This window comes from Rhipicephalus microplus, chromosome 6 (genome assembly GCF_043290135.1).
Source record: "Rhipicephalus microplus isolate Deutch F79 chromosome 6, USDA_Rmic, whole genome shotgun sequence".
Lineage (NCBI taxonomy): Eukaryota > Metazoa > Arthropoda > Arachnida > Ixodida > Ixodidae > Rhipicephalus > Rhipicephalus microplus.
In genome coordinates, this window is record NC_134705.1 from 146,030,952 (window position 1) to 146,046,359 (window position 15,408).

General features: G+C 46.5%; 1 protein-coding gene across 1 annotated transcript in view; it reads right to left on the reverse strand.

Moving 5' to 3' along the window:
• Positions 1-15,408, reverse strand: part of LOC119168401 (transient receptor potential cation channel subfamily M member-like 2) — a 50,668-nt gene that overhangs the window by 9,276 nt on the left and 25,984 nt on the right. The window contains exons 16-19 of the mRNA XM_075867864.1: positions 14,476-14,706; positions 12,302-12,476; positions 8,808-8,870; positions 1,319-1,427 (exon numbers count right to left, since the gene is read on the reverse strand). Of these exons, the coding sequence (XP_075723979.1) occupies positions 1,319-1,427; positions 8,808-8,870; positions 12,302-12,476; positions 14,476-14,706 (578 nt within the window). The remainder of the gene's footprint in view (positions 1-1,318; positions 1,428-8,807; positions 8,871-12,301; positions 12,477-14,475; positions 14,707-15,408) is intronic.

The following is a 15,408-nucleotide window of genomic DNA, read 5'->3' on the forward strand; positions in this document are numbered from 1 at the left end:
TTTTCAGAATATTAACATCATTCGGAGAAGCAAAGATAGAATTGCTTGAGAGCTCATGGACGGTGTTCCTATTTCTGTACGAAGGATTGCTCGCGAGAATGGCACATTTGTTGCTCATATCGAATTTTTCGAACGGGCTGTGGAGTAAATTGGTCCGTCGACAATACGATTATTTCTTGCCCTCGTTCAGTGGTACGTCTATACTGATGTGCAACGAAAAATATTGCTAGCTTCCGGATTACGCTTGTGTGTGGTGTCCGCTTCTTCTCTATAGTAGCTTCGTATTTCCATCCCTTGAATATCGAGAACCACCTCGCCCAGCAATAATTATTGTTACGTTTTATTTTCTTTAGGAAGTTTATCACTTGAAAATAACGATGAGCTCTTTAGAAATAAATGAGAACAATGTATTAAATGGCTGTTAAACCGCAGTCTAATTAAACATTGCTGCAAAAGTAAGACGCGTAAATCAACATTATGTATATTTTTATTTAGACGAACAGTGCAAAAATGCAAGAAAGCACCTCGATTATCATGCTTAGACTGAAATGTTTGAGCATCTTTTAATTTGGCAGGTTTAATTCTCAATGTATGCATACTGTTTCGGAATTTCTGACTCCGTAATAATACGGCAGCGTAACTGGAAGGCGACGTCGCCACCTGTCCTTTGATCGTCCCAGCAGATTGCTGAAACATTCATCACAATACTGTTAATTTTATGTGCGCAATACAGAAAGTACGCTTTAAATGTCTAAATCTGTTAAGCTTCTTTAGCAGTCTGCTAAGAATCGCTAAAGCTTAGGTCTTCCAAAGCTGTCAAAGTGCAGGTAAGTCAAGCGGTATGCTTCTTAAGTCGAACTGTTAATCTTACGCGCGACCCTTCGAAAATAATTGTGACGCGCGACCGGTCTTCTGGCTCAGACCTGGCATATACCTAACGGTGGACACACGCGTATCAGCCTCCTAGCTTGCTTGAAGAAAAAATCAAATTCTTGACAAGTTATCGTCCATGCCGACCACCATGAGTGTCGGATCGACGGTCATCGCCTCTTGCCAGGGCATCCGCAGGTCTTCGGACCTGCATTATTTTCCGCTGCTGTGCACCCTTTTCAGTTGTAAGTCTGCGTTTGTCGTGTCTTGACTCACACTGCGTAATCCTTTTTAGTATGCCCTATCATATACAATGAAAACTCACCAACTAGCTGAGATTTTTGTTATTGTAAGCCTCGAAACTTTCAGGCGGTTGACTCATTGCCACAGTAATTGCAGCTGTTGTCCCTAAATTCAACAAATAAGCAATAAATACTTGTTCCCATACTAGAACAGGGCCACGAGGACGGTGAGAAGGATGAGCTTCAGGTGCGCGAAGTAGATCACCGCGAACACGTAGGGCCACAGTCCCGCATTCGGGCAACTCTCGTCCGAATCTGCAGTCATGAAATAGATGCATGGACTTATTTTTTCGTTAACAACCACGAAAGACAAATATTGAACTTCTGTATATAACGTTGAAACGTGCAAAAAAACGCACCCAGTCTTTAACAAGGAACATTCCTAACTAGGAATTGCCGAAAACTGGCCTCTACTAGTGGACGTTTGAAAGATGAAAATTATCAGGTTGATCCCATCTGTGACACATTATGCGTTCATGTTATAAATTTGAAGCGAGCCAAAACTACAATTTTCTAATCAATAATGATGTTTGTACTATAACGCAACCATCGAAGTAGCACTTTCCAAACTATAAAGCAAAGACAATTTTTCTTTTGCGGTGGGGCAATTCCAAATGACTGCAAAATAAGACAGACAAAAAGTATGCAATTTCGGGGACGTTTCAGGATTTATATTAGGCATACATGAGCATCGCGTCCTACTGCCGTAACGAGAAAAAAGTCAAGTTTCGCCGCAAGGGCGAGGCAATGAATGAGATAGCAACAGCTTGGAATGTGACGCTGAGAACGATGAGCAGAACGAAACGTGCAGCGTGCTGCTCATTCACAAATGATGCACGAGAATGACAGGCACAGGACAAGAGCTAGCCAACAACATTTACAGATCGACACTTGACGAGCCGTTTAAACAAAAACGATGCACGAAACGTAATCAGAGGTACAGATCTGAGTGCCAACTAACAAGTGTCCCAGCTGTTAGCTGCGTTCGAAAAGAGCGTTTTCTTTGCAAACGGGGCCTGTCCAGTGAGCGAAGTGATCTGTGTGCGCCCAGCAAGTGAACGCAATCGGTCCGGTGGGCGCCGAAGGGGCGTGGTTCTTCCCCACCACAGGATAAGTGCGCTGATAACGCGCCTTCCCTCCATGGAGCAAAGCACGCGTAGGGCCTGCTAGGTACCGAGCTTCAAGCTGAGCGCATATGTCGCGCCATCTCACTAGTAATGCTGAAAACTGGCTATTTCCCCCGAGATAGGTGCCGCCAGCGCGAAGTGGTAGATATAAAAAGCTTGCCGTTTCGACATTGAAGGAGGTGCTCTTTCGCGGCTCAGTGGATAACGCCACGCGCTCACGCACGAAAAGTCGGACATTTGGCAGCGCGCGCCATAATCTTTTCCTGGATTAGTTTTTTCTCTCTCGTGTTTATATATATATATATATATATATATATATATATATATATATATATATATATATATATATATATATATATACGGGAAGTTATTAGAACCGATGGAATGTAAAATAAGAAGAAAGAAAAGAGGATGAAAAAATAACCAGCCATGAGCACGAACATTCCATTGCTTCTAATAACTTCCCCTGTACGCTCCTTGGCATTACTGTCAGTTAGATCTCATTAATATTGTGTCAAAACACGGAAAAACGAGCCCTTAGGTATACACTTCTTTTCATTATATATATTGTTACGGGGAAGATTTATTCACCGAGAGCTGGTCTTGCTAACGGCTAAAAGAGCGCACAGTCATGCAGGCCAACGGGAGAAGCTCGAGAGTCCAACCCACTACAACCACGTTGTCGTCTTCTTCATTTGGGTGCCAATTCAGCTGTGTCGGCGTGACAGTTTCATACACGTATCATCACCCCGGCCCGTAAGGCACCGTCTCGGTGCCTGTTAAATGAGCGAGTCGGCGTTGTAGGGCTTGAGACGAGAAACGTGGACCACTTCCGTTCTGGGAGCAGCAGCTGATGAGTTTGTGGTAGCGGAAATCTCGTAGGTCACAGGTGTGACCTGACGAATGACTCGGTAGGGCCCGGCATATCGCGATAGTAATTTCTCGCAGAGGCCAACACGTCGAGATGGGAGCCACAAGAGAACAAGAGATCCTGCAGAAAAAACGGCATCTCTATGTCGACGGTCGTAAAGGGACTTCTGTGCTGTCTGCGACGACGATAACCGAGCGCGCGCTACCGCGCGTGCCGTGAGGGCCCGGGTGATCGCATCCTGAGCGTACGAAGTGGAGGATGGGTGGTCTGATGAAAGCAGTGTGTCGAAGGGCAGTAAGGGATGACGTCCGAAGAGTAGATAAAAAGGGGAGTAGCCCGCTGTTTCATGACGCGACGAGTTATAGGCGAAGGTTACGAACGGAAGGGCTATGTCCCAATCAGTATGGTCGGTAGATACGTACATGGAAAGCATGTCCGTCAATGTGCGGTTTAGGCGCTCCGTAAGGCCGTTAGTCTGAGGGTGGTAAGATGTGGTGAAGTTGTGACGGGTAGCACAAGATCGGAGTAGGTCATCAACCACACGAGATAGAAAGTAGCGACCACGGTCTGTGAGCAGGTGAGTCGGAGCGCCATGCTGGAGAATAATGTCGTACAGTAGGAAGTCGGCAACGTCAGTTGCGCAGCTAGTTGGTAGCGCTCGAGTGATTGCATACCGAGTGGCATAGTCTGTGGCCACTGCAATCCATTTATTTCCAGTTGTAGAAGTAGGAAAGGGACCTAGCAAGTCCAACCCCACTCGATAAAATGGCTCGGCTGGAACTTCAATAGGTTGAAGAAGACCGGCAGGGGGAGTCGTAGGCTTCTTTCGGCGCTGGCAGAGGTCACAAGATGTGACGTAACGGCGAACAGAGCGGTACAGACCCTTCCAGAATACTCGTCGTCGAATGCGGTCGTAAGTTCTGGAGACTCCTAGATGTCCAGAAGTTGGAGCGTCATGGAATTGTCGCAGAACATCCTTTCGCAGGTGATGGGGTACGACGAGTAAAAGTTCCGCGCCGTCGGGGTGTAAGTTGCGGCGGTACAAAATGTTGTCTTGAAGCAGGTATCTGCTAAGAGAAGGGTCAGCATAACGCGATTGAAGGCGGTCAATGATGGTGAGCAACGATGGATCTCGGCGCTGTTCGTCAGCCACGTTCAAAAAGTCAGTGATGGCTAAAACGCAGGCATCGGATTCCAAATCAGTGGAGCTAGGTGGATCAACGGGGTGCCGGGATAAGCAGTCAGCATCGCTGTGCAGCTTTCCAGATTTATAAACAACCGAGAACGTGTACTCCTGTAATCGAAGAGCCCATCGGCCGAGTCTTCCTGTAGGGTCCTTAAGCGTCGACAGCCAGCAAAGCGCATGATGGTCCGTGATGACTGCGAAAGGACGTCCGTATAAGTACGGACGGAATTTCGCGATAGCCCAAACGAGGGCTAAGCATTCCCACTCAGTTATAGAATAATTTTGTTCCGCTTGCGACAAAAGGCGGCTAGCGTAGGCTATCACACGGTTGGTGCCATTCTGTATCTGAGCGAGTATAGCACCAATGCCATGGCCGCTTGCATCGGTGCGAAGCTCTGTTCGAGCCGTTGGATCAAAATGAGCCAACACAGGTGGTGAGGTGAGGGCGGTAATTAGCGACGCGAAGGAATGTTCTTGGTCCCTTCCCCAAGAGAAGGCCACATTCTTTTTGAGGAGATCCGTGAGGGGCCTAGCCATATTCGCGAAGTTGAAGACAAAGCGGCGGAAGTATGAGCAGAGCCCAATAAAACTGCGAACTTCTTGTGTGGAACGCGGAACCGGGAATTCTCGGACTGCACGGACTTTGTCAGGGTCGGGTTGAACACCAGTGGCGTCAACAAGGTGGCCGAGTAGTTTAATCTGCCGACGTCCAAATGAACATTTCGACGAATTCAGTTGGAGACCAGCGCAACGAAAAACGTCAAGAATTGCCGAGAGACGAGACAGGTGGCTTTCGAAGGAGGGCGAGAAAACTATTACATCATCCAGATAGCAAAGGCAGGTCGACCATTTGAAACCGCGAAGAAGAGAGTCCATCATACGTTCAAACGTAGCCGGGGCATTGCACAACCCAAAAGGCATGACCTTGAATTGGTAAAGGCCGTCGGGTGTGATGAATGCTGTCTTCTCGCGGTCGCGGTCGTCGACCGAAATTTGCCAGTATCCGGATCGAAGGTCAAGGGTCGAGAAATAGTTGGCGCCGTGGAGGCAGTCGAGCGCATCATCGATTCGGGGTAAAGGATAAACGTCCTTCTTGGTGACCCGATTCAGGTGGCGATAGTCGACGCAAAAGCGCCAGGTGTTGTCCTTCTTTTTAACTAAGACCACAGGGGAGGCCCAAGGACTCGATGAAGGCTCAATGACGTCTTTACTCAACATTTTCTCGACCTCCGTCTGTATAACTTGGCGCTCAGCATGTGACACGCGATAAGGGCGTTTGTGGAGTGGACTGGCGTCGCCGGTGTCGATGCGGTGGGTTACGGCACTTGTGCGGCCCAGGAGACGCTCGTCGACGTCAAAGATATCCAGGTAAGAAAACAGAACACCCCGGAGCGCCGCAATTTGGGAAGGTAAGAGGTCGCTGGATATCATTTTGTCGAAGAACGCCTTATTTTGCGACGTGATGACAGGTTTCGCCATGGTCTTAGTGTCAGGTGTAAAAGAACAAATCGAACATTCATCAAGGGTAGAAAGATCGGCTAAAGTGATGCCTTGGGGAAGAACTTGGGTCGACGTAGAGAAGTTCAGAACTGGAAGTAGCACCGTGTTGTTAGCAACAATCACTATAGTATGTGGTAGTGCGATGTGGTGCGTAAGGGTCAAATCAATGAGGGGAGCTACCAGATAGTCTCCATCAGGAACGGACGGGAAGGGCGACAGAGGAACGTACATAGCAGCCTGGGGCGGTAGCCGTAGAGACTCCACGGATCGTAGCCGAGTGCGACTTGGAGGAGTGAAATCGGAGCGCAAAGGCAATTCGAGCCGTAAGATACCGGTAGAACAATCGATGAGGGCGGAGTGGGTGGTTAAAAAGTCAATTCCAAGGATGACGTCGTGTGGGCAAGCATCGAGGACTGCGAAGAGAACGGAAGTGTTGTGACCAGCAACAGTAACGCGGGCAGTGCACATACCAAGTACCGATGTTCGACTTCCGTTAGCAACTCGAACAGTAGAGAACATAGCTGGTGTGAGAACTTTTTTCAGGCGAGATCGAAGTGTAGAACTCATAACAGATACTTGGGCACCAGTGTCAATTAGAGCAGTAACGGCGTGGCCATCAACGAACACCCGAAGTAAATTGCGTCTTGAAATTGTAGCCGGTTGAGGGTTTTCGTTCCGAGTCGTCAACGCAGCGCCACCTCCAGGAGCTGCACTCGTCAGTTTCCCGGGGATTGGCCAGAATAAGCCGGTGACGGAGAGCGGCGGCGTTGAGGGGAGCGTGACGGCCGACCCTGAGGTGACGGCGAGCGGCTTGACCAGTTTCTTTGGGCGACGACGTCAGCGTAGGACGGTTCGGAGCGTGGAGATGAACGGCGAGCTGAAGAGTCCTGAATATGGTCATCCGAAAAACCGGGTTGCGAATAGTGTCCACGGTCCTGACGGCGGTCGACATTACGAAAGCTTGGCCGGAAATATCCCCTGTTGCGACAATGGCGGGAGATGTGCCCAACTCGAGAGCAAGAAAAACAGATGGGTCTATCATCGTGAGTACGCCACTCAGATGGATTTCGGTAGCGTGGTGGAAACCGAGGAGTCGAAGCTGCCGCAGCGACAAGTGGGGCAGAGTGGTGGTCAGCGTTGTGGACAGGAGTGCTCATGGGCTGCGGCTGGGGAACCTGAACGCCCAGGTTAGCAAACTCCTGGCGTACGACGGCTTGAATGAGCGAGACTGTTGCCCAGTGGTCTTGCGCAGGGGGCTGATGGGAAGCGGGTGCCATGGCTTCCAGCTCCTGGCGAACAATCCTTGCGATATTGGCAGGAGGCGCAAGTGAACGGGGCGCTGCAGAATCCTCGCAAGATGAAGTCGCAGCAGTGTTCGGTAGTCTCGCGATGTGGTGGGTGATTCGCCTGCTTTTTGCTTGTTCAAATCGTCGGCATTCGGATATGATGGAGTCGACAGTGGTGCAGTTCTTGCACATTAGTATGTTGAAAGCATCATCAGCAATGCCTTTCAACACGTTGCTGATCTTGTCCGCCTCGGACATGTTTTTGTCCGTCTTCCGGCACAGTGCCAGTACGTCTTGGATGTACGTGACGTACGACTCCGTCGATGATTGAACACGCGACGCGAGGTCCTGCCTGGCTGCCATCTGACGAGCAACTGACCGACCGAACAAATCGCGAAGCTTTTGCTTGCATGTGTCCCAGCTGGTTAATTCTTCTTCATGCGTCTCATACCAGGCGCGTGCTGTACCCCTTAGGTAGAACAGAATATTTGCCAGCATAAGCGTTTCGTCCCACCTGTAGTGCTTGCTGACGCGCTCGAATAATGCGAGCCATTCTTCGACGTCCGTGCTGTCCGTGCCGGAAAACGTGCCAGGGTCGAGAAGATGGGGGGGAATCACAGGTGATGGAGCCGGCGCGGATGGGGAGGCCTGAGTACCAGTTTCAGGCATCGCGGCTGGAGAAAGCTGGCGTCCACTGCGGAGTTCTAGAGCCGGGTTGTGTGAAGAACCCGCACCTTCCACCAAAAGATGTTACGGGGAAGATTTATTCACCGAGAGCTGGTCTTGCTAACGGCTAAAAGAGGATCATTGCAAAAGGATCGCTGAGCGCTCGTGTTGTGTGGTTCCTCGCTTCGTCCTTTGTGTTTTTCTCTGCGCTCCCAGTTCGCTGAACGGCTAAAAGAGCGCACAGTCATGCAGGCCAACGGGAGAAGCTCGAGAGTCCAACCCACTACAACCACGTTGTCGTCTTCTTCATTTGGGTGCCAATTCAGCTGTGTCGGCGTGACAGTTTCATACACGTATCATCATGTACAGATCTCATATATATATATATATATATATATATATATATATATATATATATATATATATATATATATATATATATATATATATATATATATATATATACGGTGAATTACAGTGGACATTTACGCTGGCGGCGAAATTCAGCCCGGAGTGTCCGTATAATTGGTAAGGCCATTAAAGTGTCATGTACTTCAAATTTTACATTGGTTGGTGAAAGTATTTCGAATATACAATGGAAATAGCGCACAGTATATGTTTTACTCGAAAATTTCAATCACGGAGAAAATGCGCTTTTGCCGCCATCCCCCCCCCCCCCCCCCATTTCTATGAATCCTTTCAAGGGTTATCCTTAAACCATTCTATCATCACCGATATTACCTATCAATCTTCCTAATACTTCTTTGGAGTGCAGTGCGGTTTATTTCTGAACAGTTTCATTCTTACCTGTTAAAATACTTTGCTGAAGAAATTGTTTCGTAATCACCATTAGTTTTTGGTAGTGCGGAACTCTGAGTTTGCGAACACCGCCCCAGTTTCTTCACTCACGTAATATGCGGTCGTCATAGTCAGTAAGTTCTGTGCGCTTGCCAGCTGAAGTACGCTCACCCCATACAGAAATGCTGCGGTCGTACTTACATTGGCTGACGAAACATCCCTTGTTTTGGTCTGGCGGAGGTACCTGGGCACACCTGGTCTCTCCTGCAAAAACAGTATGGCCGTGTTTTGTTGCATTTCTAGATTCGCTGTGTAAATAGTCGAACAACGCGTTCAAGCCTGAGCGAATGGTTTAAAATTCACACAGAATCTGGAAAGAAAAAGCGAGAAGATAGGCAGGCCACAGGGAATTATGATTATCAGGATGTATCACTTGCTGGCAGTATGGTGACAATCACCGTACCGTTTAGTAATCCGTTAAATTTGTTCAACATTCGTCACCACCACGAAGAGGAAGGCTAACTGACAGTGTTCTTCCAAACATAAATTCATTTGAAGTTAGCATATGTAGCCCCTTAACATTTTTTTAAAAATTCTTAGGGAAAACTTCTCTTTGCACAATTGTAATTATAAGAAACGCAGTGACGCAACCTATCAAGGCCTAGAAACTTACACGTTGTGAAAATTTGGAACGGTGCATTATAGTTGGATAGACGTAAGAAAATTTGTCCAGTCTACGCGTTTGACTATATTCCGGGAATACACTACACTTCTGCAGTAATGCTGGCAGGCTAGCTGCTCCAGCAACACTTATGGTCGGCTTTCCAAGAATGCTGCAATGTGTCCAAGTAACAGTAAACATGTAAGCTAGGTATTGATGCAACATAAATTTAATTAGGTGAACGGTTAAATGCAAGTAAAGTACTGACTGCACAAATTCACTCCCTCTCGCACACTTTTCAGATTTACTCCTAGCATTCGGCCTCGAAAAAACTGGAGACCTAAGAGACCTGGTTTTGTGAAGCACGTAATTGCTCCACATTGCTTTTTTTTTTATTAAAGTACGAAGCTGTGCTTCTGGACGGAGGGAGGAGGGGATATGTGCTACAATAAAGCTTGCCCCCTCCGCCATCCCCCCTCCTAATGTAGAACCCCTGGGCTTGCCCATACACGTAGATTCAGTACGCAATACTACTGCCCAACTCAATCGCTAACGCCATTCAGAAGTAATCGGAGGTTGCGTACAAACGTTTTTGTCAGCCATCGGAAGTTACGTACCATTTTTTCTTGCGTACGATACATAGAAACCACCAAGAACCATTTTTGAAACCAATAATGATTTCCGCTATTGATATAGTTGTGAAAACCGTTGGAGACTAGTTTCTATTTGATGCAGTTTCTTCCTGCAACCATGACATCACAGTTGAAATAGCACGCTCTCTTGCCACCATGTCGATCAAAACTGACAAGGAAGCCACGAGGTGAATTTACAATTACGCCCTAGCTCTACAATTCTCCTCAGGGGGTTGGGTGGGTCAAGTTTTATCACATTGATACCAACCTCCTCCCCCCTTCTATGGGATTCAATTGATATGTGGGGTTTAAGGTCCCAAAACCACTATATGATTATGAGAGACGCCGTAGTGGAGGGCTCCGGAAATTTCGACCACCTGGGGTTCTTTAACGTGCACCCAAATCTGAGCACACGGTTCTATGGGATTCAAAGGAAACAAACTTCGCTGTGCATACAAGAAAGAAAAAGAAATTATATGACATATTTCGCACAGCGGCAAGTCTTTGTTCCCTGTATTTACGAGCGTTTATTTGGGAAGCAACGAGCTGTTTGGGATGCAACGTCAGCGGTCATCGGCCACCATTATTCCAAAGACCCGCGTGGCGAAATCCCCAAATAGTCGACGGTACTCAGCAGTAAGACGAACTAATTTAGACTGATTTTCTGCAAAGAAATTTTCAGTGCCCGTATTTTCACCACCACCCACACAATCTCAGGTAAACTTCCTGAAACTTCATGTGATAAGTGTACGGCATTTCAAGAGAAGAATGTACTTCGAAAAGTTAATTCAAGCGCGAAAACTTGACACGATCACTCACACACGCACACACCCATGCATCAAACACACACAGCGCCCACATCCAACTGATTTATTCATAGCTCGAAGGCTTGAATATATACAGGACACATTGTGCGCACACACACCATAGAAGGCCAACAGCATATATATATACATTATGAAACGTACAGTTAATCAATGTCATGGCCTCAGAGCGATAAACTGGAGTTCGCTTGGTAACAACAAAATTGAAAGGGCGCTTACACATTGATCTTTATTTTTTCAATGAAAAAGGCCTCTAACACTTCACGTGAAGTTTTACTTGCGCTTCTGCCTAGAATCTTCGTCTCAGAAAATCGTGCGTCCCAACCACACGAGATGACATGCGCAACCAGGTGCTCATACTTGTCATATCTTTTTGTTAATTTTTGGGCGTGTTCCCTTAATTGGTCATTAATACATCGTTCGGTTTGGCCAATGTTCGTTTTTTTGACAGGATAAGGGTATGGAGTACACAACCATGAACACTTAACAAAGGCCCTCTCATGTTTCTTCTGGCAGCCGCACTTCTTCCTATCACACACACATTGGCACAGTCTTCCAATTTTTTCTGGTGCGGAAAACACCATCGGTACGCTGTGCCTGGCCGCGACTTTCCTGAGGTTGTGCGATACCTTATGGATATATGGCACAACTAGTGGCCTAATCCTTCAGGGCTGGGTAGCAGTCATCGCTTCCCGTGTTCCACGTTTGAATTTCTGCAGAAGTGATTCAGCAACGGCCGTAATGACCGATCGAGGGAACCCAGCAACCTCTAGTCGGCTCACCTAATTGAGGAAACTAAGTTTCATGATGATGAGACACCATAGCGGAGGCTTCCAGAAATTTTGACCACCTGAGGTTCTGTAACGCGCACACAAATCTGAGCACACGGGCCTACAACATTTCCGCCTCCATCGAAAATGCAGCCGCCGCAGCCGGGATTCAATCCCGCGACCTGCGGAAAATCGATGAAGTCACTGCGAGTTTTAAGGTGGCGTCGCCATACGCATTTTCTTTAAGCGCTTTCATTTCCTTTTTTTTTTGTTTTTTCGCTTACAAAGATTCTTCAAGCAGCAAGCATGGTGCTTTGATATCGCGAGACGCGACAGTATTGTACTACTGTAAACATATTGTTGTTCTTTTGTGTCTTTGTAAATGACGACAGGTCAAGTCCGATTGAGAAAATATGCGCGGTGGGCTAGGATTCAGCCTTAGATAACTAAGAAAAAGGGCAGTCATCCCCTCCAGTGCACGATTGAATGTAAAAATAATCGAGTATTTGAGAAGTGTTTTCGCTGTAAAACAATAGTCGTCGTGTACTCCAACTTCTTAGCTCGCGTTATCACCATGGTTCCCGTAGCTCACGGTCGCAAACAGCGTGCGCATTATCAGGGTAACAGTGCATTCTCGAGAGGAAAGTGACCAGCGCCACGTTTTCAAGAAAGAAAACGTGAGCAAGTCAGATGACGATTATTGTTGTGTAGCAGAAACAACCCTCCGATTCTCGATTTTTTTTTAAGAGTGAAGTCTATGGTTGCAAAGCGAACTCTGTAATGGTGAGGTCACACAGAGCACACCCACCTTCGAGGTCATCGATCGGCGTTAGCCAGAGGGAGAACCAGGCCATGTGGAATATCCTGCGGAAGAGCTCCACCGTGATCGGGTAGTCCGGGTACAGCATGACGTGAACTACAATGCCTCCGCATATGATCACCAGAAGCGCCATGCGCATGAAGTTTGCGAAATCTCGACACACCTGTAATTCCGAACGATCGTGTTACGCATAACGAGTGAAATGCACGTACATAATACTGGCTAAGAGTAAAGAGATACAGTTGTGATTGCGTTATGAAATGGCAATACAAAAACAAATGGGCTAGTTATGTCTATAGCACTTATATTAAAGGCCCATTTTCACCTTGAATTTTCACCTTCATCGCCAAAAAAAAAAAAAGAAAAGAACGCCAATGCGAACTTTTATTGGTCCACAATTTTTCTATCGTCTACTGTTGCATAGATTAGTGGCCAGTTTTTCCGCACGCGTTTATTTGTTTTTTATTACACAATTAGGCTTCTTCCCGCATGCAAACTGTTACCACTGATTCGTAAAGGACGCTTGGCTATGCTGGAAACTGACATGAGTGTGCGCACGATGAGAAGTAGACTTTATTCTGAAGTGAGAGCCTGAGTAATGACGGTTGAAATTTGTATAATTCATGCATAACAAACGAAACGTCCGTCAACGATTATATTAGCCTATGTGTGGTGTTCGTGCTAATCGCTGTCATTGTACAGCAAGTTTAACTTGTGTTTCAGTTGGTATAATTTAGCCCTATATAAAGTTTTCATCCGTACCATCTTGCGTTCTACGTACTTCGCCTTCGTAACTCCGCAACATCGTTACGTCGTTTCCCTGTGCATGATGCTTAGTTGAATAAGAGGAACTTCCAAAATGCCGGTATTTTACCACGAATATTTTGAAAACCAAGAAAGCACCCCCAAGATTACATAATCTGCTCTGTCACAGATTTCACTATATTAGGCCACGTGCTACTCGCCCTCAGTTTGTCATATTTTTCGTCTTATAGCTAGGGCACTCCCTAACCGCAGTTACCACAGTATACTTTTTTGTACTTTTTTTGGGAAAAGAGAATAAGCCTTAACCACTTCTTTTATTATAGAACTCGCTGAAGAACCCAAAACAAGCGGTGTACACAAATACGTCACTGAAGCGGTCAGGTGCACCTTTTGTGTAGATTACCACATCTTTTTCAATTGAGCTTCTCGCTGCATTTGGTGCAGAGGCAAACCGTGCAGTCGGCATTGGGCTTCGATAGATCGACAGCTGAATTTATATTGCTTTTTCTCAGCTTCTTGTCAATACAAATAGCCAAAACAAGTGCTGTACACAATTGTGTACATAGTGTTTTAAAGGCTTACGACATACGCGTCCTTGCTATAGCCACGATTAGCGAAGAAGCCTTACACTATGTTAAACTTGAACTGTGGCGTGAGGCCAACACAAAGAGCCAACAACATAAAACTTGCGCTACAACAAGAACTTTGAGCGCAGGCGCGTACTCCTGCTGACTCCGTCGCAGAGCGCCGCTTGAAACCGGCTGTATAGTCTGCGCTCGCGTGATACCGTTACAAAATAGGGAGATTATAGAGTGTTCTTTCTTGGGGTAAAAGATTGAACGTCGCTCTCGGTTGTCCCCCTGCTCCTTTCCTAGGATTTAGGTTTCGCGTCAGATTACCTGTTTACACGTGTTTACACCTGTTTTCAATGCTGATCACGCATGTCCATGAAGGCGATATGGTAGAAGCCTATGTACTGTTAGATGCAAGTGGGTGTTAACGAACGCCGTATGGTCCAAGTTCCCAGATCACTACACTGCAGCATGCCTCTTATATATATCATGCTTTTGTCACGTCCATTACCTCACAATTATTAGCATTGCGACAGAAGGAAGTATGTACAACACAGACATGATCTGGTGCATCCACCAGTTGGTAGTGATCAGACTATACTGATAGACAGCCGAGCTAGATAGTACAGAAATCCCAATAAAAGACGATAGGTACGAAAACATTGAGGTCCTGACTGTGTCGTCTCCACGTTTATTATCTTGTGTCTGCGTTGGGACGCCCACCATCTTCATCACAAGCAAGGGACACATTCCTCGCGATCTCTTACTGTTCGGGCAAAGCGTTTGTGCTGTCAGCGCAATCGCGCGTTGGAAAAAACACCTTACCATGAGTTTCACGATGTGTAGGAGCGGACCAAGTTGCGGTGATATGGGCAAGTATATGAGCGTCTGCCGGTAGTAGAAGTATAGGAGTCCCACGCAGGTGAGCACTTTCCCGTTGTAGGGGTCTTCAAAAAGCCCGATCCTCAATAGCCTCGAGCACAGGTACGTGACGCAGAAAAACATGATGAGGAAAACCTCGATGCACTTCGACAGCAAGGGGACGTTGGCATTTGTCTAAATCAAATAAAACAAAAAGAAATACAAAGACCAAAATAAATAAAATATAATACAAAAACTGCTTCGCTACTTTTAGCTGTATTTTCTTCCGTTAGTGCTATTAGAGTTACGCGTGATCTGATGCTCTGTAGTCAGCGGCTAGCCTTACTTTATGTAAAATTCCACTTTTGGCTATCAAATTAATGCTTCGCTCTTATGGAATGTTCGCCGTGGCGAAAACATGGTAGAACTTGGCGATGCCTATATGACAAAAAAAAAAAAACCTCTAGAAGCGGCTATTTCAGTGCTACAATACTCGGGCAGGATATACGAAAAATTTATTCACGCGCATCCTTCACATCACGACCCAACGTAAATTCTGACGTAACGTCTAGTGGTATAAGTGAACACGAAGTGCACTCGATTTGTGCCATATCTTTCTGAAGAACGCATTGATTGCGTGCGCGGCCACAGGATGTCGACAATATCAATAACCATGTCACAGAATCAACCTGATGAACAAACTGAATTTCATGACGCCAACTCCAAAAACGCATGAGATATAATGTTTTCATATTCTCATTTACCTCAGGTTTATTTAGCTTGGACAAGGTGCACCAAGGCCGAATGAGTTTCCCAGACTTAGTGTAGTATTTACGCGAACGAAGTGAAGTGGAGGAGACGAAATATCACTTTTCACTGGTGGGGTCATGTATCAAA